We start from the raw sequence: 24,905 nt of genomic DNA on the forward strand, positions 1-24,905 counted from the left end.
ATCACAGGCTGAAGCTGTAAAAATTAAAAGCTTAAAAACACGTTAGAAAATAAAAGTTTATTTTCTTACTGATAAAAATAATATTTATTCATTCAGATTAATGGCTTCCAACAGTGCCAAAAAAAATAATATCTATAAACAATGAAACATTCAAAAAACTTGATAAATAGTCGACATTGACATTTGACAGCGTTCTCCTATTTACCTTATTTCATTTCAAAATATAATGGCGGCAACAAACGAAGATACAAATTAAAATACCCAATACATTAAAACGATTAAAAAAGTAATCTCATATTTATACCACATACAAAAGTACGTAAACGGCAACTATTACCATTGAACCCGTTACGATTTTTCGCAATCACTCGGGAATCACTGCGTATTTTTATGGAATGAAAGGTAGCCTATGTTCTATGTCCGTTCTGAGCCCGCTGTGTGCATCAAAATTACGTGGCGATCGGTCAAGTTTTTGAGCCGTAAAAGTGGAACAAACAAACAAACTTACTTTCACATTTATAATATTAGTATGGATTTTAGGAAAATAAGATCATTCTGATTAGGATCTTTGAGGAACAGGCTTTGAGGAACACCTTGAAGACAGTGTGAGTTGAGGTGAACGGGAAGTTTTTACTATAATTTGTTGCAAAGGTTTTGAGTAATGTTAACAAAATTGAACAAAAATACATGGCTATTATTTACCCATCACCGTTTTTGTCAATGATACCTAATGTTCGTTATTGTACATTTCAAAATTAATGTAGGTAAATAATTATAATAAGTAGCTAGTTACATATAATATAGTATATTGTGAAATATTTGATGTGTGTTTAGTTTTAATTTAATTATGTTTTTATTAACCGACTTCCAAAAAAGGAGGAGGTTCTCAATTCGACTGTATTTTTTTTTATGTATGTTACATCAGAACTTTTGACCGTGTGGACCGATTTCGACAATTTTTTTTAATCGAAAGGTGGTATGTGTCAATTGGCCCCATTTAAATTTATTTGAGATCTAACAACTACTTTTCGAGTTATATCTAATAATGCGTTTTTACTTGACGCTTTTTTCGTCGACCTACGTTGTATTATACCGCATAACTTTCTACTGGATGTACCGATTTTGATAATTCTGTTTTTGTTGGCAAAGGAGATATCCTTTGTTTAGTACCATGATAAGGAAACTAGGATCTGATGATGGGATCTCAGAGAAATCGAGGGAAACTCTTGAAAATCCGCAATAACTTTTTACTGGGTGTACCGATTTTGATAAACCCTTTTTTTGGAAAGGAGATATCCCTAGCTTAGTACCATGATAAGGAAACCAGGATCTGATGATGAGATCCCAGAGAAATCGAGGGAAACTCTTGAAAATCCGCAATAACTTTTTACTGGGTGTACCGATTTTAATAATTTTTAATTTAATCGAAAGCCTGTCATGTGGTCATATATAAATGTTATAGAGATCTGTTAACTACTTTTTGAGTAATCTTTGATAACGCGTAGTTACTTGACTATTTTTTCGTCGATCTACGTTGTATTACTCGTCGATGTAATTGAAGTCGGTTTTTTTTCGTTTGCGAGCAAACACATTTATGTTAAACAGACAGTACAGACGGATTATATTATTAAAGGTACCTTGTACAAAAATGTGGTCCCGTTATGCCTTGGATGTAATATTTAAATCCGTATCCGTTTCATCAGAGATTAAAAGAATGCGTACCTAGTCTGTAAATATTTCACAGTTTTATATTTTCAAATAAATCCGAAAATGCATATATGTTACGTATTAAAGAAAATATATGTCTAATTATTGCCAAAAACCGTGAGAATTATTTCTGTAATGTATAAACATTTTAGCAGATTTAAAGGGTTTGTAATTTTCATTTAATAATTACCTCCAAGAGGAATCCAAGTGACATTAAAACGCAGTTAGAATGCATATTTTTTTACAAATAACGCAATTACACATAATCGCCTTCACGTTATAAGGAAGTCAGTCGTCCAAATAGATATGAATTAGATGCACTGGCAGAAAAATCTCTGCCAATTAATTGTTATCTTATATTTCTAGAACCTAGTGTTTCTTTTAATTTACGAAGAACCTCATATATGTTATAAAAGTAAAATTTTAATTAATCTTGTTTCTAAAGCACTATTTTACCACACGGAAAGACAAATGCAGTTAAAAATCACTATAGTGATTCTTTATTTACAAATCTGTAAAACAACATTTTGATAAACTAAATAAAATACAAAATTGATAATTTAAAGGTCGATTAAAAAGAACTAACAATCTTATTGACGACCTTTACTATATACATAATATCTTAAACCTCAATCAGGCTGTTCTATAATGCTCGCAACATAAAGAGCTAGTGTATTGCTGATAATATAAAAGTCATTCTAAATGTGTTACTTACACATTTAGAGTATTTATAAACCCACCTACTTACTGTATTATACTTTTCTATATATAATTATTATGTGATATGTGAACAGCCTATGTCTCAACCCTAGTCATAGACTCATTGCATAAAAGCAGAAAGCTTATATTTGGATTTAATTGATATCAATAGTAACTAAGTATAAAAACTACTTTTTTACAACCTTTGTAAGTCTGCCTATTTACAGATATTTTTAAGGTATGTTATTGAAAGGCAAGAATTTTACAACATTTGTTGTTAAGAAAAAATTAAGGAAATTAAAAATAAGAGTTGCTGTTTGAAAAATATTTTTATTAAGTTAAAGAACGCAGGTTCAGGAGAGATGCTAAATTTGTATGTTGCTTATCGTTTGATATCTATTCCAAATTACATAAAAATGTTTATTATTTAATGAGATAAGGGGAATCATTTGTAAAACTGAAATCGTTATTTATAATCTAGTTTTCAGGGAAAGTAAAAAACTGATGGATTGTGGTTGTAAATGCATTTTGTTAAGAAGAATGACGACTCGCAGACATCTTTGTACGAGTCCGCTGAAAAAAATAATAATTAAATTCTTCGATTATAGAAATAAATGTATAGCAAAATAAGTTATTATTACTCTTATGATAAAGTTTTTCCATACAAAAAATTATACTGTAAACGTTCTTACGGAATAAAATAAAAACATATTAACATACTAGTTGTACCCAAGACTTCGTCCGCGTGGAATAGTGACTTTGGACAGCATCTTTTGGATATGCCTTTTGATTTATTTTGTATTAATTATAAACACAGTCGTTTTGTTATTTACATGTTTAACGTGATTCTTTAAATTGTCATAACTTTTTTATTTATGAACCGGTGGACATGAATGAATAAACACTAAATGGTAAATGAAGCTTACCACAATATATTAGTGAAATCCAAATCTAAATCGGATAAGCTGTTTCAGAGATTAGCGTGCACATACATATTACATTTAAATTTTATTATATGTATTGATACTTGAATTGTTAGCGCTTGTAATAAATATCAGGTCTGTCTAAAAATAAACTGATATCGATTAGTTCATTACGTTGTAAAATATGTATAAAATACTTCATGACTCACATACACTTCTGACACTTCGCCTATGGGTTATTGTGTCTTCCACTTCCAGGATTTATAACGTAACAAGAATATTTGAAACCCCGACATAAGCTTTAAACCAAAAAATATTCATTTTTATTTATTTTTATGTATTAATACGTGAAGCAAAACCCCTTGACCTCTTTTTACGAAAATTGCGCGGACGGAGGAGTATGAAATTTCGCACACTTATAGTTTATATACAGAAGTAATGGTGAAATGCTACTATTTTTTTAATTATGCATAACAATACATTAAATCCATAAAAAATGACACACACTAACACGTATTTGACACACACACATACTGACTACACACATATACTCTTTTATTTAAGGTTCAAATTTGTAATTTAAATTAATAAATTATGGTCGAATTTCGACCACTGGGCGTCCATTAGTTATATTAAAACGTACCTATTTCGAAATGATACGCACCCACTTTCCTACAAGCTGTTAAAGCTTCTTTAGCTGGTTCCTTTATCTCATCAGGCAGAAGCAAATCTGCTTGTTTCATAGCTGCTTCATAATTTAGTTTACCATTTTTTATCTTGAAGAAAAATATACAAAATATACAAAAAACTAATTATTTATGTAAACTGTTACATATAGTTCTCTCAATTATATTATATTGTTTAGTCTATTTGGAATGTTATAAATCTTATAATAACATAATATTATTTTCTAATGATTGTATCTTCATTTGTATTACCGCATTAGCCATTTTCATTATGCACGCCACATAACACATCACTTCTTTTTCTTCTATGAATTCACCTTTGACCATTGGATCAATTTTCTCTGAAAAAAATTATTGCGTACAACTATATTGAGGTTTGGAAAAATCTATGGAACAATTAATACGGGTATTAATTAAAATAATAATTAATATGGCGAAATCCTTGTTTAAATATTGCCATTTCAAATATTAGTTATGTTTATAACCTTCGCTCGCTGCCTTAAAACCGTCGCTCGCGGATTCGATTGCTGCTTGATGCAGATATCTGTATTTGTACATAATTGTGTTTGCTCGCAAACGAAAAAAAAAAACTGACTTCAATTACATCGAAGAGTAATACAACGTAGATCGACGAAAAAATAGTCAAGTAACTACGCGTTATCAAAGTTTACTCAAAAAGTAGTTATCAGATCTCAATAAAATTTATATGTGACGACCACATGATAAACATCAGCTTCCGATTGCATTAAGAATTATCGAAATCGATACACCCAATAAAAAGTTATTGCAGATTTTTGAGAGTTTCCCTCGATTTCTCTGGGATTCCATCATCAGATCCTGGTTTTATATCATGGTATCAAACTAGGGATATCCCCTTTCCAACAAAAAAAGAATTATCAAAATCGGCACATCCAGTAGAAAGTTTTGCGGTACAATACAACGTAGGTCGACGAAAAAAGCGTCAAGTAAAAACGCATTATTAGATATAACTCGAAAAGTAGTTGTTAGATCTCAAATAAATTTAAATGGGACCAATTGACACACACCAACTTTCGATTTAAAAAAAAATTGTCGAAATCGATCCACCCGGTCAAAAGTTCTGATGTAACATACATAAAAAAAGAAAAAAAAATACAGTCGAATTGAGAACCTCCTCCTTTTTTGAAAGTCGGTCAATAAAAATTAATTTTTGGTCTGGGTAAACGATTTTGTCTCTAGTGTTTCACAAATACTAATAGCGATTGTGACGCAATGCAGTGAAAACATGCGTCAACCGGCAAAAGCATAGCGTCTTGGATCTAGCACCAACCCTTCTACTATACGGAGAAAAAGCCTCTGCTTTGGCTAGCTATATATGGGATGCTTACAGGATGATTCAGTTCAATTCAGTTTTTAAACTATTATTATTATTAATAATATTCTTGGGCTTAATTGCTTTCAATTGTGCCAGTGGGCACTGTCGATTTCGCCAATGTTACGTGGGATAGAAAAGACACTTTTTAAACTATTATACATACGAAAACCTAAGTTAATATTTCATTTTCGAAGACCGCTTGTCAGCGATGACCTATTCTATATATTTGTACAAAAATGCTTTTATTTATTGGATACAATAATACTATAAATTTTTTTTATTTGTAAAAGTAAACTAACCATCAGCAACATTGTTCTTCGGTTGACACGTTTTTCGCATCATCTTTCCTGTTGATTTTATCTGTTTCATTGTCATCTGTAAGTAAATATTATTAGTACAACTTTATTGCTTTATGATCTAAGTATCCACATGCTAATCTTGGTGAGTTAAAAACTTTTCCACAACAAAAGAGGATAAATATAATAGAAAAAAAAAACAATTATTTAAAATTTACTTCATGACCAAAACGAGTTTTTAACACAACATAGTTTACAATTGAGAAAAAATAAAACTATATTTTTTTTACAAGTTCAATGAACAAAAAACAAAAAAAAATAAAAAAAATAAGACTGAAGTTACCGCGTCACAAAAATTAAGAAAAACAAGGATTTTTACGATCGCAATGAAAACTATCATGGCCTACGTTTTTCTGACTATCTCGATTTTGTAAGCTCGCTTTTATGACATTGGATAATTGATAATTGTAGTGCAATATTTAACACTCACAGCGTTAATGTTGACACCATGAATACTCTGGATACCGGAAAATTACGGATCCACCGTGAGACTTTTAAAAGTTTTTTTTTAAAAGGACGTTCGATTTTAATAATTGTAATCAACGAAATGTTATTTAAATTAAATAAGCATTAAATTCATTCAGAATTGATTTTAATTAATCACTTCGTCTTAAATATTCTTAGTCTTAGAATAAAAATAATAAACAATAATTTTTACTACAATTTTTTTTCAAGTTCATTTGTTTCTATACCTTGGTCACCCTACAAACTAGATAATGCTATATTATAATGGTTTCTAATTGTTCATTTCCGCCAATATGTTCAACCATTCATGAATATTCTACAGGTTTTAATTATATTACTTGATGTTGCGTTAATGTCAGATACCTGAGGGTTAGGTTAATTAAATCATTATTAGCTGACACTGCAAACATTTTTTTTTTATATTAAAGATAATTATTTGAAATTAAAATGACAAAATGACAGAGAAAATAATAGAATACTGCACAATTATAAGTATTCTTTAACGTCCCCAACCATAGCCGCGACCACCACCACTGCGAACCTTTTCCACCGTTTTTTTTTAACACAACAATTTTCCTTTATGCATACGTTGTCCGGAAAATAACGAAAAAAAGAATATAATTTGACGATTTTTATTTATATTTTTTATCTTCGATTTTAATTTTATTTTAATCTGACTGGTAAATATGTCGAATTCCAATTAATGTTGAGTTTAGTTCGAGTTTACGATCTAATGTTTAAATAAAATAAGGGAAAGTAATTAAATAATGAAGCCTGACATGACAGTCACTAATCAGCTGTTATGTTGGTATAAAAGTATAGTAAGTAGCTTAACTTCTGTGAAGGAGGAGGAATGCACCTTCTCTATACTTTTTTGGTATATCCTGGAGTCATACTGGAGTAAGTTAGTGTTGGTGTGAGAATAGTATGAGATATATAATATACAAAATAATAATAAACTTCTCATTCTCAATGGCCCTAACTTGAATCGACTTGTATGACGAGGGCCGTAAGTACTCAAAGTATACAATTACAAACCTGAAAACCAAAACTGTAGGACCTAAACAAATGCTTGCGATGAGCAGGACACGAAACGGCTACCGTCAGTTTTAGGACTGCTGCGCCAAGTGCGTTGTCCGAATAGAATTTAAATTCGATTTAAGGGCTGTGCTTGGTAAGCTTTATTATTATTATTTTATTAAAGGTATATAGCAGAAAATTAAATATAAATATTATGAAGCATTAAAAAAATGTGTTAGACATGACGGGAAATTATGAGTCTAAGCAAATCTGGTTCTAGAGGGCAAAGGAGCATGCGATAAATGAAGGTTGAAGCGGTTATCATGGCATGAAAAATAGTCTACTATACTTACTATAAAATTATAGTGTAGTATGTAAATGAGGTGACAGTAAAGATGGGGTACATTTCGTATCAATCAATCAAATGTCACTTTGTCTGTATATAAAACACGTATGTCTTGATTGGTACTATTTCTTTTACTACGTTACATCTAATCAAAATGAAAAACGCTTTTGTTGGTTTTGTCATTGTGATATGTTTATTTCAAAGTGAAGAAATTTTTGCGGTAAGCCTATTTATAAGAATGTTTTTATGATAAGATTAAGATTTATACTGGTCATTTAAAATGAAGTATCAATAGAAAATTAGGGGGCGTTCATAAAATACGTGAGATGTTTAAGGGGGGACGCCGTGTTGGCGCAACGGTTACAGCCATGGATTGTACCTGTTGCGTTTGCGGTTGCGGGTTCGATCCCCGCACATGACAATTATTTGTATTGGCCATACAGGTGTTTGCCGTGGTCTGGGTGTTTGTACAGTCCTTTTGGGTCTCCCCATCGTACCTCGGAGAGCACGTTAAGCCGTCGGTCCCGGTTGTTATCATATACACCTGATAGCGATCGTTACTCGTAGTAGGGAATATATTCGCCAACCCGCATTGGAGCAGCGTGGTGGATTAAGCTCTGATCCTTCTCCTACATGGAGAAAGAGGCCTATGCCCAGTAGTGGTATATTACAGGCTGAAGCGAGAATTTAAGGGGGGGAGGGAGTCGAGTCAAATCTCATCACGCAATTTTTTTTCTGATTAAAACAAAAAAAATAATACTATTTTACTCCATTTAATCCAGATTGTACATGCTTAAAATTTAATCTTAAGCGTAATCGTAATACGATTAAGATCATTCACTAATTCGTTCGAAAGAAAATAATTTCAATAACAATCCAACTCGTTTACGTAAGAAACCCACATTTTGAAAAATCTCACGTGAGATCAGGGGTGGGGGAGGGGGTTGAATAAAATCTCACGACATCTCACCAGGGGGGACAGAAAATTTAAAAAAACACCTCACGTAATTTATGGACGCCTCCTTAGCGTATTCGAGTTTTAAATTATTATTTAAAATTATTCTGTTAATAGTAGTAAATATGTATTATAAAAAATAATAGCAATGTACTAATTATTTTTGTTCTTACATACAAAACAAAGATGACAAGACAACAACTCAAAAATTCTGGGAAACTTATGAAAAAATCTTGCATGCCGAAGAACGATGTTACAGAAGGTAAAGTGGATTCGTAAACAAATATTAGGAATGTTTATCTGAGGTTTGATTTCATTCGATTCGATTTGAGATCAACTTCAGAACCTCCTTTTATGAAGTCTTTTAAAAATGAAAATAACAGCAGAAAGGAAACTTAAATGGTAAAGTAATGATATATATGAAAGACATGTATTAGCTGTGTCCTGCGGTTTCACCCGCGTTAATTTGAGAAAAAAAAGGTAGTAAAATATTATATACCTATAGTCTTCCCTGGAAAATGGAGTCTCCAAGACGAAAGAATTTTTTTTCAATTCGAAATACTATTTCCTGAGATTCAGTCGCGTAGCGAGGGGGGTAGCGATGGTTCGCAAGACAAAACATTGCTGGACATATAATATAGTTTTCGAATGGGGGGGCTAAAAATATTGTGCCCCGGGCACGAGTAAAGCTCACTACGCCACTGCTGAGATTAGCGCCTTCGAACAAACAAACTCTTCAGCTTTATAATATTTGTATAGATTAAATAAAAACGAAAAAAACCGACTTTACTTATATCGACAAGTAATATAACGTAGGTAGATGAAAAAATAGTCAAGTAAATACGCATTATCAAAGATTAATCCAAAAGTTGTAATCAGATCTCGATGAAATTTAATGTGACCACATGATAAACATCGGCTTTCGATTAAATTTAAAATTATCAAAATCGGTACACCCATTAGAAAGTTATGCGGAATTTTCGATAGTTTCCCTCGATTTCTATGGGATCCTATCATTAGATCCTGGTTTCTTTATCATTATACCACACCAAGAATATCTCTTTTCCAAAAAGAAATAATTATCAAAATCGGTTCATAAACGGCGAAGTTATTTCCGAACATACATAAAAAAAATATATACGGTCAAACCGAGTAACCTATTGCTTTTTTGAAGTCGGTTAAAAAGACTTCTAACTTCCTAATTTTTTTAACTAAGATAAGTAAATGTACACCTTTTTTAGAACAAGTCGGAAAAATAGAACAAGGACACTTCGTAGAAGAAAGGAACGTTATGTGTTACATCGCTTGCATTTACACTATGACTCAAGTAGTAAGTTTCTCACTTTCATAAAAGAGTAATAAGAAAGTAAATCTAGTAAATAAATAAAAATGCTTAATGTGTTACTAAGCGTAAAACTGGAGACTAACTTTTTTCTAAAGTTTACGAATACTTTAGGCATAGAATGATCTTTCTGGAGTAAAAAATCGGGAAAATTGCGCAGAAAATTAGAAAACTTCAGAAAACGATTCTTACAAATTTACGTGTTTGACAGTTCGCAATACTGGGTAACGTTTGTTGATGTTGTCTGTTTTCAAATACGAAGTTAAAGAATTGGTGGGATATTTTGTTTCCATATACTAAAGTCAAATTAATTAGTACACGAGGACTTGCACTTTTTGTACTTTCGAAGAATTATTGTAAATTACCTTACCTACTTTACTACTTTACCTTTTTATGAGGATTTAATATTATTAATCTGAATTCAAAATGTTACAAATTAAGTTTCCTATGTTGTTTCTGTTATTAAATTTTATTATCTTACTGATCTCAGTTAAATCCTTGCTTTTATGAGGAACATTTTGCGTGTTTTAGGTAAAAAATAATAAACTGAGCTATGAGGCAGTAATTAAGCAAGTAGATCTGATGTTTCCGCCAGATATGAAAGATGCTGTGAAGGCTGCCGCAGATAAATGCAAAGATATAGGTATAATTATGTGTTAAAAGTAACCAAGTAATAATTTACCAAAAGAGATTCCAATGGTTTAAGAGATAGTATATATGTATAGTCGTTGCCTAGTTTCTAAGTACCTATTATCAATTTAAATTAATACACCAAGGCTTAAGATGTTTGCCTCTCTTTTTAGAAAAAGCCTCACAATTATTCCACATATATTATTATACGAGTATATCTTTTCATAGATAATTGCTTGCTCTACCGGCGACAACTAAAAAATTTGTTATTGCTTTTGTGTAAATTAATTAAATATAAAACCTACCTACGCAGAACACGACAACATAATTTTGAATGTACCCGCCATCTACAAATGTAATTGTAACGATTCTGACGAAGGTTTAATTTTTCAGGTAAAAAGTATAAAGACATTTGTGAAGCTTCTTATTGGACAGCAAAATGTATGTATGAACAGGATCCTAAAAATTTTCTGTTTCCTTGAATTTGATTGAATAAAGCATATTGAAATTTTAGATTTATTTTATTTATGATGTGATAAACTATCAAATGTTGAAAAGAAATCTTTAAAGGATTGACGTAGCGTTACATTTATACTTTTATATACATGTATTTGACTGATTAAGTAACTAAAGTATTCTGAAATTATTTCAATGTACACGTTTACGTACTATCTCCGAATTTACAATCTCCATATTTGCCGCAATGCGAAATTAATTGACTTACCGACTTATATATAAATAAGTTACATGAGTTGAACAACATTCATAGTTAGAGTAAATCATACGGTCTAAGTTAACCCTTCTAAGTGTCAAGTTATTATCATCGGTAGTTCATAACTGATTTGTCGAATTGACTGGTCACTTATACCACCCGTCATTTTTAATAACACTACGATTAATTACAGCGATAAAGTAAAAAAAAACCTTGGATTATAAACCTTGAAATATTTGACAGCCACCTCTCGTCGATACCAAAACTAACTGAGATAAGTCGCAAATCAGAGCTTCTGGGGATGCAATGCTTTGACAGCGGGGGCAATGTCAGCGTGTGCCCATCATTGCATGGGTACATAGGCTAGTGTAAAAAAATATCCACTTGGTTGATACTATTTACCAGATGTTATTCTTTTACGTAGGTTCCATTTTTATATTCCCGTCCCGGGATTTTTCAAACCGTGCAAAAAGCATATATTTTTCTATTAAATTTAGTAGAAGTAATATTTAGTAAAAGCATGTAGCAAGCATATATTTTCGTACCAGGAGCAGAAATAAAAAGCATGTAGCAAGCATATATTTTCGTACCAGGAGCAGAAATATATAGTTTATTTTCCTTTTATTGTTAAAATTCTGCACGTTAACAACGTGGTAAGCTTATAAAATGAAAAACCCTGTTATTCAAACGGTTTGTTCGATAAATTGTTTTTTGGGAGCTTAATGACATAAAATTAGCAACTATGTTTTGATACAATAGTTTCAATTAAACGTTTAACCGCCACAAAAGGCTTAGATTATATTAAGCCATTGTATCTTTTAAACATATGGTTCTCATAATTACTACATGATTTTCCAAAATTTTCAGCTTTATTTAAATGGTAAAATTGCTGAGTCTCATATTTCAGTTCATATATTTTATTGCAAGTTAACAGTTCAGTTGAAGTTGGCTTAATTTTTTTGTAAAATGAAATATAAAATTATATTTACATTATTTTTATTAATTGCGATTTCAAACTACGTGACTGGGGTGTGTTTTTTTTTATTAATGCAATAAATTATAATTTGAAGTAATTATTATTAAGAAATTTAATTTTATATAGATGACTAGAGCTCAACTTAAGAAGACCATGACGATTATGAAGAATCAATGTATGCCGAAACACGGTGTTACTAATGGTAAGAAAAACGGAATTTTTACTGATTACTGAAATTCTTTAGTCTTAATTGTACTGTACGATTATTATTATATTTATTCTAATTTTGTTTAGTATCAAGTAAATTTCAAGATGACGATCTTAGGTACTACCTTTTCTTAAATAATGATAATATTCTTTTTTAATCGAGCTGGTCTGGAATCGCTATTTAACGATAAGACCTTCTTTGTACATTTCATGTGATATGTGTAGTAGAATAAATTGAAAATTTATTTTTCTCCCAAGCTTCGAAAATTAAAAGTAACATAAATAAAGACATATAGCTACTCTCAAGTAGTGTTGTGTATTATTGTTATTTGTAAAGTAATTTCTTCTTAAATTCCAGATAAAGTTGGTAAAATTGAACAAGGAGTTTTTATAGAGGATCACGACGTGATGTGTTACATTTTGTGTGTATATAAAACTATACAAGTTGTAAGTAGGGTTGCTTAGATAGGAAATATGAAAATTGTTCAAAAAATCTTACTAGTTATTATGCACTTTCAGGTAAAAAATAACAGATTAGACAAAGACTTGATTTCTAAGCAAGTCAATGCTCTTTATCCTCCTGAAATTAAAGAACCGGTCTCGAAATCTATCGAAAAATGCATTATAGTTCGTAAGTATAATTCGATTTAAAACGAGAAATAATTAATAGAAAAATAATAAATAAAATAAAAAACAAATGTTGCTATAGTAATTTTAAAACAATTATTTCTTTTCAGAGGATAATTATGAAGATCCATGTGAAGGAGTATTTTACTCAACAAAATGTCTTTATGAAGACAATCCGGCGAACTTTATATTCCCTTGATTAATCTTCATTTTCGAGTATGGTCATGAATGATTCTTATATTGAAATAAATACATTTTTCATATAATTTATTTCCCTTATTGTCACAAGAACGTTCGATTACGAGACCCATTATTGTTACTTATAAAAAAGTGAAAAAAGTCTCTAATATTTTATATGTTATTTAATTAGTTTGTAATCGACCAGAGCTAGGATGATTTTCTATGGTGGAAAGTGTAAGGAAAGTGTAAGGAAATTCGCTTATAAATTTTAAAAAAATTGTAATGAATATATATATATATATATATATATATATATATATATATATATATATATAATTATATAGAAGGTTAGAGCCACAGTAAAATGGCATGGTTTAAAATGGTAAGTATATTATAATTTTTTTTTATATAGACATAACGCTGGGTTGGTGATCGCCTTGATAACACTGCTGCCTGCTGTTTGTTTGTTGTTTGTTATAGTCTCATAGTTTCTAGTGAAAATTTCTTATTCCTTAGTCCCCTTTTCCAACAATGGAAAAAGAGGCATGGCTACATTCAGTTCTGCGGAAACCACACGACAAATTTGAGCAAGGTCGTTACCGGAGGGTTTATGAGAGTCACGGAGAGCCAGGATATTAGACGTAAGTTTATGGATACCTTTGATCATAAATGGGTTTTGAAAGGGTGTGATGTGATATCGTTACTTTACTTTTAAAGGTTTCTATGTTTTAAAGTAACAATTATTTTACACGTTTCATATTACGTTTATTAACTAGAAAGACTATTACATAAAAGCGTATTGTTTAAATAGATAAACACATACTATAGTATTAATCCAAGAAAATAAACACGCAAATTTGTCTTGCAAATAACAAATTACAAAGCTATGGTATAATCAACGTACGCTTTATAACTGAGGAATCTCAGTCACACATTCATATGTTTGCTTGAATTGAAACAAATTACATGAAATGGATCGAAGAGACTTTTCTCTTTTAATAATCGTTACAGTTTTAGCGAGTGGCGCGGATAGTGTAAGTCTTAAATTTCGTTTAAGTTCTTTTTTATTTATTTAGACATACATTATTATATAGCGTGAGCTATATGTGTATGTATGTTCTCTTATATGTATCCAATTAAAAAAACCAATTTTTTGTGATGAATCTGTATTAAAGCGTACATTACAATGTTTATCTTTGAAAAATATTCTACTGTAAGCTTTAATTCAGAACTCTTATAATGATAAGCTATAACTTTTTCAACTTTAGTTAAGAATAATCTAATTACAAGAACATAAAAAAATTGTTTTTGCTAAAATTGGCTTAATATCCCCCTAACTATTTAGTTACCAGAATAGTTATTTGTGTATAGAGCATAAAGTTGTGTCCATATAAAGTCAAAAAGCAAGAGTGCGAGAGATTGTAAAAAAAACTCGTAAAAAGAATCCTATAATATATACTTATATTATAAACAATGTCTTCATCATAAAAGTCGATTCTGTTCGAAACCTTGAGGTGATAGTAGATGCCAAAATGACTTTTGTAAATCATATTGATACAATAATCTCTAAAGCATATAGTCAACTAGGTTTCATATCGCGAGTTTGCGACTCCTTTAAAAATATAGGTTGTATCAAAATTTTACATTTCTGCTTCGTTTGAACTATACTGGAATACGTTTCTAGTATATGGGCCCCTGTATATAATGTACACATTGACAGGATTGAATCGCTCCAGAAAAAAATTATAAAGCTTTTGAATTTCAAAACTTATAGAATTTGTCCCTCCTATGATTCCTGTAAACACTATTAAATTGAATCCCTATGCCAACGTCGTAAGTAGTACGATATTGTCTTGTTACATGATATCGTAAGTGAGAAAATAGATTGCAGCGATTTAATCCCAGATTGAATTCCGAATACCATCAAGACACTCTAGACATATTAAGCCATTGTCTCATACATCTCGAGTAAGAACTAATTACGCACGTAACTCGGTCCTCTGTTGTATTGTCAATACATACAATACCCAGTATTCGAACTTAGACCTTTTTTACGTGACATCACTTAAGAATGAAATCGAAAAGATGCATTCTTCCTAGTATTATCAAAAATATTTAAAACCAGCACCTACATATTTATGCACAAACCCACACTAATACACCTTCGTCTTATATGCACACACCTACACGAACACACATTCACCTTTAGGTATATGTCATGCAAACACCTCTAACTACAATAGATGGGATTGAACATAGCCGTTTACTTTTTTACTTACCTTTTTACTTACTTATTTTTACTTTTTTAACATAATGCCTAGCTATGTATTTTATAATAATTAATTTGTTCATATCAGTGTGATCCTATTTTGGCCATATTCATACTTTATATTGGAACATACTAATGTATAATAACGCTGTTGGATTGCCCAATAAAATAAATAAATATAAAAAACTATGTAATTAAAGGATAATAGTTTGTATAGAATTTTTGTTTTACATCTTAATCCTGTTAAAATAGCGTAAAATTAATTATAATTGTAATATTTATTTTATTTTTATTTTATTTTATTAGACAGTCCAACAGCGTTATGATACGAGTACAATAGTATGTTACAATATAATGTATAAAAATGGCCAAAATAGGATCACACTGATATAAAAAAAATTAATCATTATAAAATGCATAACTAGACACTATATTTAAAAAAGTAATAAGAAGTAAAAAAGTAAACGGCTATGTTCCATCTTATCCACTGCAGTTAGAGGTGAGTGCATGACATGAAGATGTGAATGTGTGTTCGTGTAGGTGTGTGCATGTAAGATGGAGGTGTATTAGTGTATGTGAGTGCATGTAAGATGAAGGTGTATTAGTGTGGGTTTGTGCATAAATCTGTAGGTGCTGGGTTTGAATATTATTGATGATACTACGAAAAATGCATCTTTTTGATTTCTTTTTTAAGTGCCGTCTTTGTTCTTAGGCAAAAAAGGTCTAAGTTTGGATACTGCATATTGTACGTATTGACAATACGGCAGAGGACTGAGTTACGTGCGTAATTAGTTGTTACTTGAGGTGTATGGAAAAATGGTTTAATATGTCTAGACCGTCTTGATGGAATTCGGAATTCAATCTGGGATAAAAGCTCGCTTCAATCTATTTTCCCACTTACAATATCATGTAATAAGACAATATCGTACTGCTTACGACTAATAAATCTATATGTATTAAAAATCGTTAGGTCGTTGACTCACTACGAAATTTCAAAAACCGGTGGACGCATAAAAATGAAATTTGGCAATGAGGTAGTTTATAGTTAGTAGCCGTAAACTAAGAATTTAATTAGCGATAGGGCTGTATTAAGAAGCTATAATGGCTCTCAAAAGATTTTTTAAAGGTTCCTAATTTTTTGTGCTACAAACTTGAAATTGGACACAGAGATAGTTTTTAGTTAGTAGAGGTCTTTTAACAACGGATCTCAAGACTAGGTCCGCGTTAAGAATATCTAAGGGCTACGAAAGATTTTTATAAAATAAGTTAATATCCTTTATCTTATATCTTAAATCCTTTTTATTAAAGCCGGTTTGTATAAAATTGTGTGGTGAACCATAAATGTTGTATACAAATAAAATCCAAAATTTTTGTAATGTTGCAATTATACACTATTTTAGCTCTTCTTTGTAATTATTATCAATTGCCACGCAAGCGAAGCCGCGGGAAAATGTTAGTTAATTAATATTTGTTTCGGTTTCTCATGTTGATATTAAATTTTTTCTTATTTATTGTTAAACACAATCTTCAAAATTAATTGATGACTCGTAATATTAACAACAGACATTACAGAGTTGTAACAATAGTTATCTCTAGTTTTATCCATTGTAACTGATGAATTTTTAAAAACTCATGTGTCATTATAATCATTATTTTGATTACACCCAATTTACTTTGTACTTCATGCGCCAGTAAATAACTATTATTATACATCTATGTAGTCGTATTTAAGCTTATTTTGATCCGTAATCTCTAAACTACTGTAGTAATGCTCTATAATTCTGCACGCCCTACTATTTTAAAATATTTACGTTTCTAGATGACGAGACAACAATTAAAAAATTCGTCGAAAATGTTGAAAAAGAATTGCATGGGTAAGAACGATGTCACGGAAGGTAAATACAAAAAAAAAAAATAAAAAAATACTGATTTATTTTTAAATTATATATTTTATTGTATTATTTTGATCATCGTTAATTATTTAGCCACTCTTGGTTAACAATTAAATTCATTACTTCTATTTGTAAAGAAAATTATTTAATGGCTGAGATTATTATTTTACGACTTTTTTATATTCATGGTGCGATGTTGTAAATAATTTTATATAGAAAATGTAGGATTTGTACCAGCTCACGATTCGGCTGTTTGATTAGGACAGGAAGCTTTTACTCAATGTTGGGGCTTAGTCATTAAGGTGCACTTGTCAAATGTCAAATGATACCTATAATAAACCTTGCTACTATTAAAAATTGTTAAAATATGTATAAGTTTAATTTGTATACGTATTTCAGATATGGTTGGAAATATTGAAAAGGGAAAATTTATCGAAGATAGAAAAGTTATGTGTTACATAGCGTGTATTTATCAAATGTCGCAAATTGTACGTATTTTATCAAACCTTCTTATTTTTCGTTTTAAAGTAAGCGTGCGATTTAATTTAACACACACTAGCGTCTCGGTACTCATCGACATGCTCTTAATTCTAGGTTTTTCCTCGCTAATTGTTGCCAGTGGTACACGTGTCTACAAAAAGATATCAATCTGCAATGCTATTTAAAGAAACAATGACGTTACACAATACAAATTATTCGACTAATCTTGTAATAAAAGAAGTTGAAAATGTATTCAAGATGACGTAATTATTACGTTTTATTACAGGTTAAAAACAATAAATTAAATTATGAAGCTTCAATTAAACAAGTGGATATGATGTTTCCCGCTGAAATGAAAGACAGCATGAAAGCTTCCATCGATAACTGTAAAGATATATGTAAGTTTATCTTAAAATACTGCAAGCGTAATAAACTACTGGATGCCTTCAAGAACTGCTGATTGTATTTATTTTTTTATTCAAAGACCAAGATAACCACAACCAGCAGATACGTCAGAGAATACATATATACAGGTTTCCATTTTTAAATAATAAATTACAGTGAGGAGCTTTTAAGGTAGTCACAACAATCACTGTGTCAGCTTTAGGACTAAAATACAGTCCTACATATATATGAGGGTATTAATTTATGCAATTTTTTCTAATTTTCTTCAAATTAAATTCTTTTTAAATCTTATTACCCTGAGAAAATTGAAGAATTAAAGAATAATGCCGTCGTTACTTGCCCTATGGTCTTACAGTGCTAATTTTTTTTAGTCGTGTCTTTGTTTAGTCTGATAATTGTGATAATTAAAAAAAAAATATATTTATATATATTTTTTATGTCACTAGGTCGGCAAACAAGCGTACGGCTCACCTGATGGTAAGCGATTACCGTAGCTTATAGACACCTGCAACATCAGAAGCATCGCAAGCGCGTTGCCGACCCAATCCCCAATCCCTCCAGGAGCTCTGGTGACCTTACTCACCAACAGGAACACAATACTGCTTGCTGCTACACAATATATATATATATATATACAAATTTCGTGTCACGATGTACTCGTATGTGGCCGATAAACACCGATTTTTAAAATTTTTATCAAATTTTGTAAGCATCTGTAATTTGGTCCAACTTGGGAGATAGGGTAGTTTTATTATCTCAATTGGACCCGGTAGGTGGCGGTGCTATATATATGTAACTCCGAAACTACTGAACCAATTTTTATCAAATTTTGTAATATGGTCCAACTTGAGAAATAGGGCAGTTGTTATGACTAGTCTTTAGATTAAGACCCGTGGAATTAATTTTGTAACGAAATTATGCTGATAAACGGTCAAATTTTGAAGTTAGATAGGTTAGGTTAATTTTTTTTTATTCGACGCGTCTTAATCTAAAGACATACCGTTTTTTATATAGACCAGGTAGGTGAGGTTGCTATCGGTATGTAAGCAACTAAATTTGGCAGCTGTTTTCCGAACAGGACAACGTCTGCCGGATCCGCTAGTATAATATATATTATAGCCGATAGTCATCCATTGGTGGACATAAGCATTTTTTATGCATTTTCAACGTTCGTAGTCGAACACCGATTGAAACTTTCAATCATCGCGAACGTTCAGATGACATGATATTCCACAAAAGGCTGACGCTCTCTAATGCTTTTGATTACAACAATTTCGAAAGTCATATTTAAGCTCAATGATGCCTTTGATTGTGTCAATACGAATATATATGTAGGGTATAAGTAGCAACCATTACTTTTGTAAGACGTTAAATTGACTGAACTGAACTGAATTAAATGAACTGTACAGTATAACAGTTATTTTAACAGTTTTGTTTTTTCTGTTTCAGCTAAAAACTACAAAGATATATGTGAAGCGTCGTACTGGACAGCGAAATGTATATATGACGATAATCCAAAGAATTTTATATTTGCGTGATACGTTTCGATTAAACTATTTACTTTTTAATGTATTTTTTACCTCTTATATCCAATAAGATTTTTTTTTTTATTTTAGTGTAACAATTATTTTAAAGCATATATTTACATCATGAGTGACTTGCCACATAGTATAATCACAATTCAGAAAGTTGTAAGACCTAGGACTAACTTCTAACTTGCATTTCAGATTGTCTTAGTAACAAGAATAAAGTACCAATAAGTATTTTAAAAATATATCAAAATGTAACAATGATTTATCCTTTATTTCAATAAGCTAATACTCTATAAAACTCTAGCTAGATAATTATTCACTTCAGTCTATCACAGTCAACTGCTGGACATGAGACATCCCCAAGTTCGCGCTAAAAATGGCGCGAACTCATGTGTTTTGCCCATAATCAACACTGTCTGGCTTTGTCGCACCGAAGACGCTGCTGCCTGTCTTCAGTCTGTGTATTTGAAAGCCAGCAGTTGGATGGTTATCCCACTATCGATCGGCTTTTAGGTTCCAAGGTGGTAGTGGAACTCTGTTATCCCTTAGTCGCTTCTTACGACACCCATGGGTTCGGAGTGGCTATATTCTTTACTGTCGTTACCAGCATTAATAAAGCATAGTAATTAATTGCGGTTAATTTATGAATACATAACAAATTTAATTTTACAGAAACTTGTAATATCGATATCAGATATTTTCATTAATGCAATTCTCTTTAAAATATGGTACTTTATTTATTTAGTTAATCCATTGTAATCGATTCTATTTACAGTAAAACAAAGACCTATTCGTAGTTTTTTGTTGTTTAATCGATTTAAAATTTGCAGCTTCACAGTATTGTTTAGAGTCATCTCGTCATTAGCTTCAATGTTAACGTAAATGTTGACAAAAAGTATGATTTAACGGACGTACAAAGTTCATAACAAATACCACGTCATGGTTTGTCATGTTTCCTTTATCGTTGCATACAATGGTTCTTTTCGTGACTTGTAATTATATCAAGGTTGCTTGGCTAATGGCTTACATTTCTAAGTATTTTTCATATAAATACGTGTCCTTGTATATTTTAAATGACCTACAAAAAAGTTCACCTAATGTTTAGTACAAATTAGAATAAAAAATATCACGACGTTGTAATAAATGTCTATTTTCTATTAGGTTTTGCTAATATAAATAATATGTGAACAACATTTTTTATTATTAAACTAATTCTGAATAGCTGTAAAATTTTGAAACTATGTCTCACAAAGTTTCAAAAAAAATACGAATTAAAAGTTACGAGGTTGCAAGCAAAATTTAGTTTTATAGTGTTGAAATTTTAGGTACATAGTTTGTTTTTAAAATTTATTAATTTAATTTTTTTTTATTTTTTTTAAATGAAAATATAGTGAGAAAACTTTAATATGTCAAATGAAAATATAAAGTGTATATTCACCTAAATTGAGCGCAGCAGAGCCTGGAGAAGATCAATCTCAAAATCCTTCCTCTAATATCCTTTATAGGAAAAAATATCTTTGCGTAGTAGCTACAGTGGAATATTTACAGTTACAACGTTTATAATTACATTAGGTGTAGTTACATTACACTTGTTATGTTGTTATGCCTACGTGTAAAAATATGTACATAAATAATCTGCATCGCTTTAAAAAAAAACATGAGTTTATTCGTATTTTATATCAATGAATAGGTCTCAGGAATATATTATCAATATTTTTCCTCTCCGTCTATCTGTCCACTGATTCATAAAAGATACATATATAGAATAGTATATTAACTACATTATAAATATAACAATAAGAGTTACGTTGGGACTTGTTACTATAAGCAATATGTTTTTGAGTGCTTTTGCTCTATCTTAGATAGATCGTATAGAGATGTTAGAACATAATGCAGAACTGAAACCTTAGATCAACCAATCGATCGCTCATCGTCAAATTAATGTTATAATCTGTAATTATTAATACGACATATCCAAAAATTATGTATTCTTTATTGCACTTAAAAAAAGAAACAAGTAAAAATGATATTACAAAGAAAGTTGGCAAGGGCGAACTTATCTCTACCAGTCTACCTATGGTGGTGAGAATTGATGTTACCGCGGGGCACAGTAGTGCAACAGTGGTTAATAATAATTGTAAATCTATAAACTTATTCAGAATTAATTATATAACATGTATACTTGTCTACATACACACTTACATAAACATGTACATACATGAAGAAGAGAAGTTCATTAATATCTATACAAATAAATAAAATTGAAGTGTCTGTTTGTAATATTAAAATAACCGCTTTTTAATAAATGCATATGGATGTATACACGGTACATATACCAAAATAACATTTTTTACAATTTTTGTCTGTATGTCGGTCCGTCTTTCTCTTTGTTCCGGCTAATCTCTGAAACGGCAGATAGTTGATATAATAAGGATTAACTTAGGCTACTTTTATTTTAGAAATTTATTTATTTTATAACTGTGAATTGAACAAGAACGTTTTTGTGAAATTCCACGCGGCCGTAGTCGCGGGCACAGCTAGTATTGAAATATATGTCTGATAATTTGTAAATAAGTAAAGTTTATTTATTAATTTATTTTATTTATTTACTTTTTATTGTACACCACAATATGCAAATACAAAATAATAATAATACAGACAACTTAAGAATGTGTAGTACAAGAGGCGGTCTTATGGCTAGTTAGCCATTTCTTCCAGACAACCTGAGTTTATTGTTTAACTTATACCTAAAGTTGTTAAGTATGTATTTAGGTGAAAGGGTCCTATTGCCTAAGAAAGTTGGGCTGACAGGTGCTTTTCAGTTTTAAGATATTATGATACGCAGGATATCATTATGTGTATTAATTTCTCTCTGTATTAAATATCATTCACGTACTATTCACTATGAAACCATTGTGAATATTGTAGGTTTTATTCCAACTCAAATCAACTGTGATGCAGTTGCCGATAAAGCAGATAGGCTACATGGCCTTGATGCTTGGTATCATTAGGTAATTACATCGATAAAAATAACGTGCTATAAAAGAGAGCTTGTACATTTACTTAAATATCTAGTAAGTGACTATTTAATTTATCAATTTAATCAGTTATTCTGGTTTTTGTGATAACTAATCGTAATATTACGATAATACCCGTCCCCACTAACATTAAGTATATTAGCATTTGTGGAAATTCAGAGTGAAGAAATGGATGAATTAGTTCATATTGTTACACCAGTGACCCTTCCTTGAAACCGCTCGTGTTAGATTTTTGGTCGTATCTGGTTTTCATGTTCTCGCTTGATTGTAACCCATTTTCCCGAACCAAGGCGTGTATATAGCGCATTTTTTCCCTTAAATCGCTGACATGTCTTGTACGGTATTTGGTCCCTCTGGTGACCCCCCAGTCAATAGGTCTACTGGTATTCGTAATTCTCTACCGTAATTAACATACGCCGGGGTAGCTTTTATGCTCTCATGCTCGGCGGTTCGGTACGACAGAAGGAAGAGTGGTATATACTTGTCCCAATCCTTTTGTTTGTCGTCTACCAATTTCGCCAAATGCCTCTCAAGGGTCTGGTTAAATCTCTCAACCATTCCATCAGACTGTGGATGGTACGCGGTGGTCCTCGTCTTATGCATGCCCAAAATTCTGCACACTTCCTGGAATACTTGCGATTCGAAGTTCCTGCCCTGATCAGAATGGATTTCTAGAGGCACACCAAAGCGACATATCACTTCTTCGACTAACTTAGAAGCGACTGTTGTAGCTTCTTGGTTTGGTATGGCGAACACTTCGGGCCATTTGGTGAAGTAGTCCATGACGACCATAAAATACTTGTTTCCCGATTCCGTTACAGAAAATGGCCCCGCTACATCAACTGCAATTCGTTCCCACGGTGTACCGACGTTATACAACCGCAGATTGGTGGTCCTTTTACAGCTGCGCAAGTAGTACATTTGCGGCACCAATCCTGTACATCATCTCGACAATGCAACCAGTAAAATCATTCTCGCACTTTTGTTAATGTCCCCTTGACACCTAAATGACCTCCTGATACGCCATCATGTATTTCACGGAGAATATCTGGTACTCTCGTTCTTGGGACAGTTCCACGAAGTAGTACCGTCGTATGGAGGCACTTTCACTTTTGGTCCTTGCGCCACTCCGGTAGTTCCATTAGACATCGCAATTCCTATAGTTTCAAGGCGTACTACTCTCCTCTGTAGTTCAGTGAGGCCGGTTTTCACATTTTCGAGGTCCAATCCTAACCCGGTAACTCGTTCTTCCACTACTTCGACATCTTTTCGAAGCTTAGTCACCGCGTCACTAATATCTATCATCATCATCTTTTACAGCCCAAAGCGTTTTTTCTTGGAGCTCTTTTTGTTGCTCTTGTGATTCTTGCAATTTGAAACTTGTTTGCTCTTGTATTTCTTGCAATTTGAAACTTGTTTATTTCAGCCCTTTGCAGCTCCATTAATTTAATTAAACTTCCTAATTGAAGAGCCACTTGAGGGTCTGTAGAAGCTATGGTGTCACTGGTGGGCGTTGTAAGGTGGGTGGATCCAGTGGGACAAAGAGGCATTTGAGACAAAGTGGGCGGGGCCTCATCCTGAATAGGCGGGACCTGAGCCCAAGTGGGCGGGGCCTGAGCCCGAGTGGGCGGGGCCTGAGCCCGAGTGGGCGGGGCCTGAGCCCGAGTGAGCGGGGCCTGAGCCCGAGTGGGCGGATCCTGAGTCCGAGTAGGCGGGGTCTGAGTCCGACTAGGCGGGGCCTGGGGCGTGGTCAGTGGGCGGGGCATGATAGGCGGGGTCAGTGGGCGGGGCTTGGTCCACGGTGGGCGGAGCTTGGTCCCCAGTGAGTGTAGCCTCCGCATCTCGTTGTGCCCTTGTCCTTGAAGTCTTCTCTCGGAGTCAATGGCATCTCCAAATCTCACTTCCGACACCAGTTGTTACGTGTTAGGGTTCGAAGGATTTAGAGAGAGACCTGCTGACTCTTTTGGAGACTTTATTAACTAGCACTAGGTCCAACACAAACCACTAGGCTCAAACACTAAGCACTAACGATGTCCTAAGTCGTAGCCAATGTCGTAGGTTTCGCTGGTATCACTCTTGATCACTAGTTTTCACTTTAAAGTCG

At 32.1% G+C, this 24,905-nt stretch overlaps 4 protein-coding genes across 4 annotated transcripts; 3 read left to right on the forward strand and 1 right to left on the reverse strand.

Annotated features, from left to right (window-relative positions):
* Window positions 1-2,716: 2,716 nt before the first annotated feature.
* On the reverse strand, window positions 2,717-6,115 carry LOC123661071 (general odorant-binding protein 72-like). Its single transcript, XM_045596081.1, has 5 exons — window positions 6,009-6,115; window positions 5,669-5,744; window positions 4,268-4,356; window positions 3,994-4,105; window positions 2,717-2,979 (listed from the first exon to the last, which is right to left on the reverse strand). The coding sequence occupies exons 1-5, from the start codon at window positions 6,063-6,065 to the stop codon at window positions 2,891-2,893; spliced, it is 423 nt and encodes a 140-aa protein (XP_045452037.1). The 5' UTR covers window positions 6,066-6,115; the 3' UTR covers window positions 2,717-2,890.
* A 1,270-nt stretch (window positions 6,116-7,385) lies between these two features.
* LOC123661073 (general odorant-binding protein 19a-like) lies at window positions 7,386-10,996 on the forward strand. Its single transcript, XM_045596083.1, has 5 exons — window positions 7,386-7,394; window positions 8,698-8,773; window positions 9,753-9,841; window positions 10,385-10,496; window positions 10,877-10,996. Exons 2-5 carry the CDS (start codon window positions 8,698-8,700, stop codon window positions 10,963-10,965), a joined length of 366 nt encoding a protein of 121 aa, XP_045452039.1. The 5' UTR covers window positions 7,386-7,394; the 3' UTR covers window positions 10,966-10,996.
* Window positions 10,997-12,297: 1,301 nt separating this feature from the next.
* On the forward strand, window positions 12,298-13,268 carry LOC123661072 (general odorant-binding protein 72-like). The gene is made up of 4 exons (XM_045596082.1): window positions 12,298-12,373; window positions 12,737-12,825; window positions 12,898-13,009; window positions 13,116-13,268. Exons 1-4 carry the CDS (start codon window positions 12,298-12,300, stop codon window positions 13,202-13,204), a joined length of 366 nt encoding a protein of 121 aa, XP_045452038.1. The 3' UTR covers window positions 13,205-13,268.
* Window positions 13,269-14,128: 860 nt separating this feature from the next.
* Window positions 14,129-19,799, forward strand: LOC123661070 (general odorant-binding protein 72-like). The gene is made up of 5 exons (XM_045596080.1): window positions 14,129-14,219; window positions 17,274-17,349; window positions 17,746-17,834; window positions 18,113-18,224; window positions 19,681-19,799. Exons 1-5 carry the CDS (start codon window positions 14,157-14,159, stop codon window positions 19,767-19,769), a joined length of 429 nt encoding a protein of 142 aa, XP_045452036.1. The 5' UTR covers window positions 14,129-14,156; the 3' UTR covers window positions 19,770-19,799.
* Window positions 19,800-24,905: the final 5,106 nt, after the last annotated feature.

Source organism: Melitaea cinxia, chromosome 16 (genome assembly GCF_905220565.1).
Source record: "Melitaea cinxia chromosome 16, ilMelCinx1.1, whole genome shotgun sequence".
Classification (NCBI taxonomy): Eukaryota; Metazoa; Arthropoda; class Insecta; order Lepidoptera; family Nymphalidae; genus Melitaea; species Melitaea cinxia.

Bases quoted from the DNA above. Each gene is read 5' to 3' on its own strand.
- LOC123661072 (XM_045596082.1), top strand. From the start codon at position 12,298: ATGACTAGAGCTCAACTTAAGAAGACCATGACGATTATGAAGAATCAA. The intron at 12,374-12,736 runs GTAAGAAAAACG...CTTAAATTCCAG, and splicing joins GAAACACGGTGTTACTAATG to ATAAAGTTGGTAAAATTGAA. The intron at 13,010-13,115 runs GTAAGTATAATT...ATTTCTTTTCAG, and splicing joins CGAAAAATGCATTATAGTTC to AGGATAATTATGAAGATCCA.
- LOC123661070 (XM_045596080.1), top strand. From the start codon at position 14,157: ATGGATCGAAGAGACTTTTCTCTTTTAATAATCGTTACAGTTTTAGCG. The intron at 14,220-17,273 runs GTAAGTCTTAAA...TTACGTTTCTAG, and splicing joins TAGCGAGTGGCGCGGATAGT to ATGACGAGACAACAATTAAA. The intron at 17,835-18,112 runs GTACGTATTTTA...GTTTTATTACAG, and splicing joins TTTATCAAATGTCGCAAATT to GTTAAAAACAATAAATTAAA.
- LOC123661071 (XM_045596081.1), bottom strand. From the start codon at position 6,065: ATGATAGTTTTCATTGCGATCGTAAAAATCCTTGTTTTTCTTAATTTT. The intron at 5,745-6,008 runs GTAACTTCAGTC...ATTTACTTACAG, and splicing joins TTCTTAATTTTTGTGACGCG to ATGACAATGAAACAGATAAA. The intron at 4,357-5,668 runs GTTAGTTTACTT...AATTTTTTTCAG, and splicing joins GAAGAACAATGTTGCTGATG to AGAAAATTGATCCAATGGTC.
- LOC123661073 (XM_045596083.1), top strand. From the start codon at position 8,698: ATGACAAGACAACAACTCAAAAATTCTGGGAAACTTATGAAAAAATCT. The intron at 8,774-9,752 runs GTAAAGTGGATT...CACCTTTTTTAG, and splicing joins GAAGAACGATGTTACAGAAG to AACAAGTCGGAAAAATAGAA. The intron at 10,497-10,876 runs GTATAATTATGT...TTAATTTTTCAG, and splicing joins AGATAAATGCAAAGATATAG to GTAAAAAGTATAAAGACATT.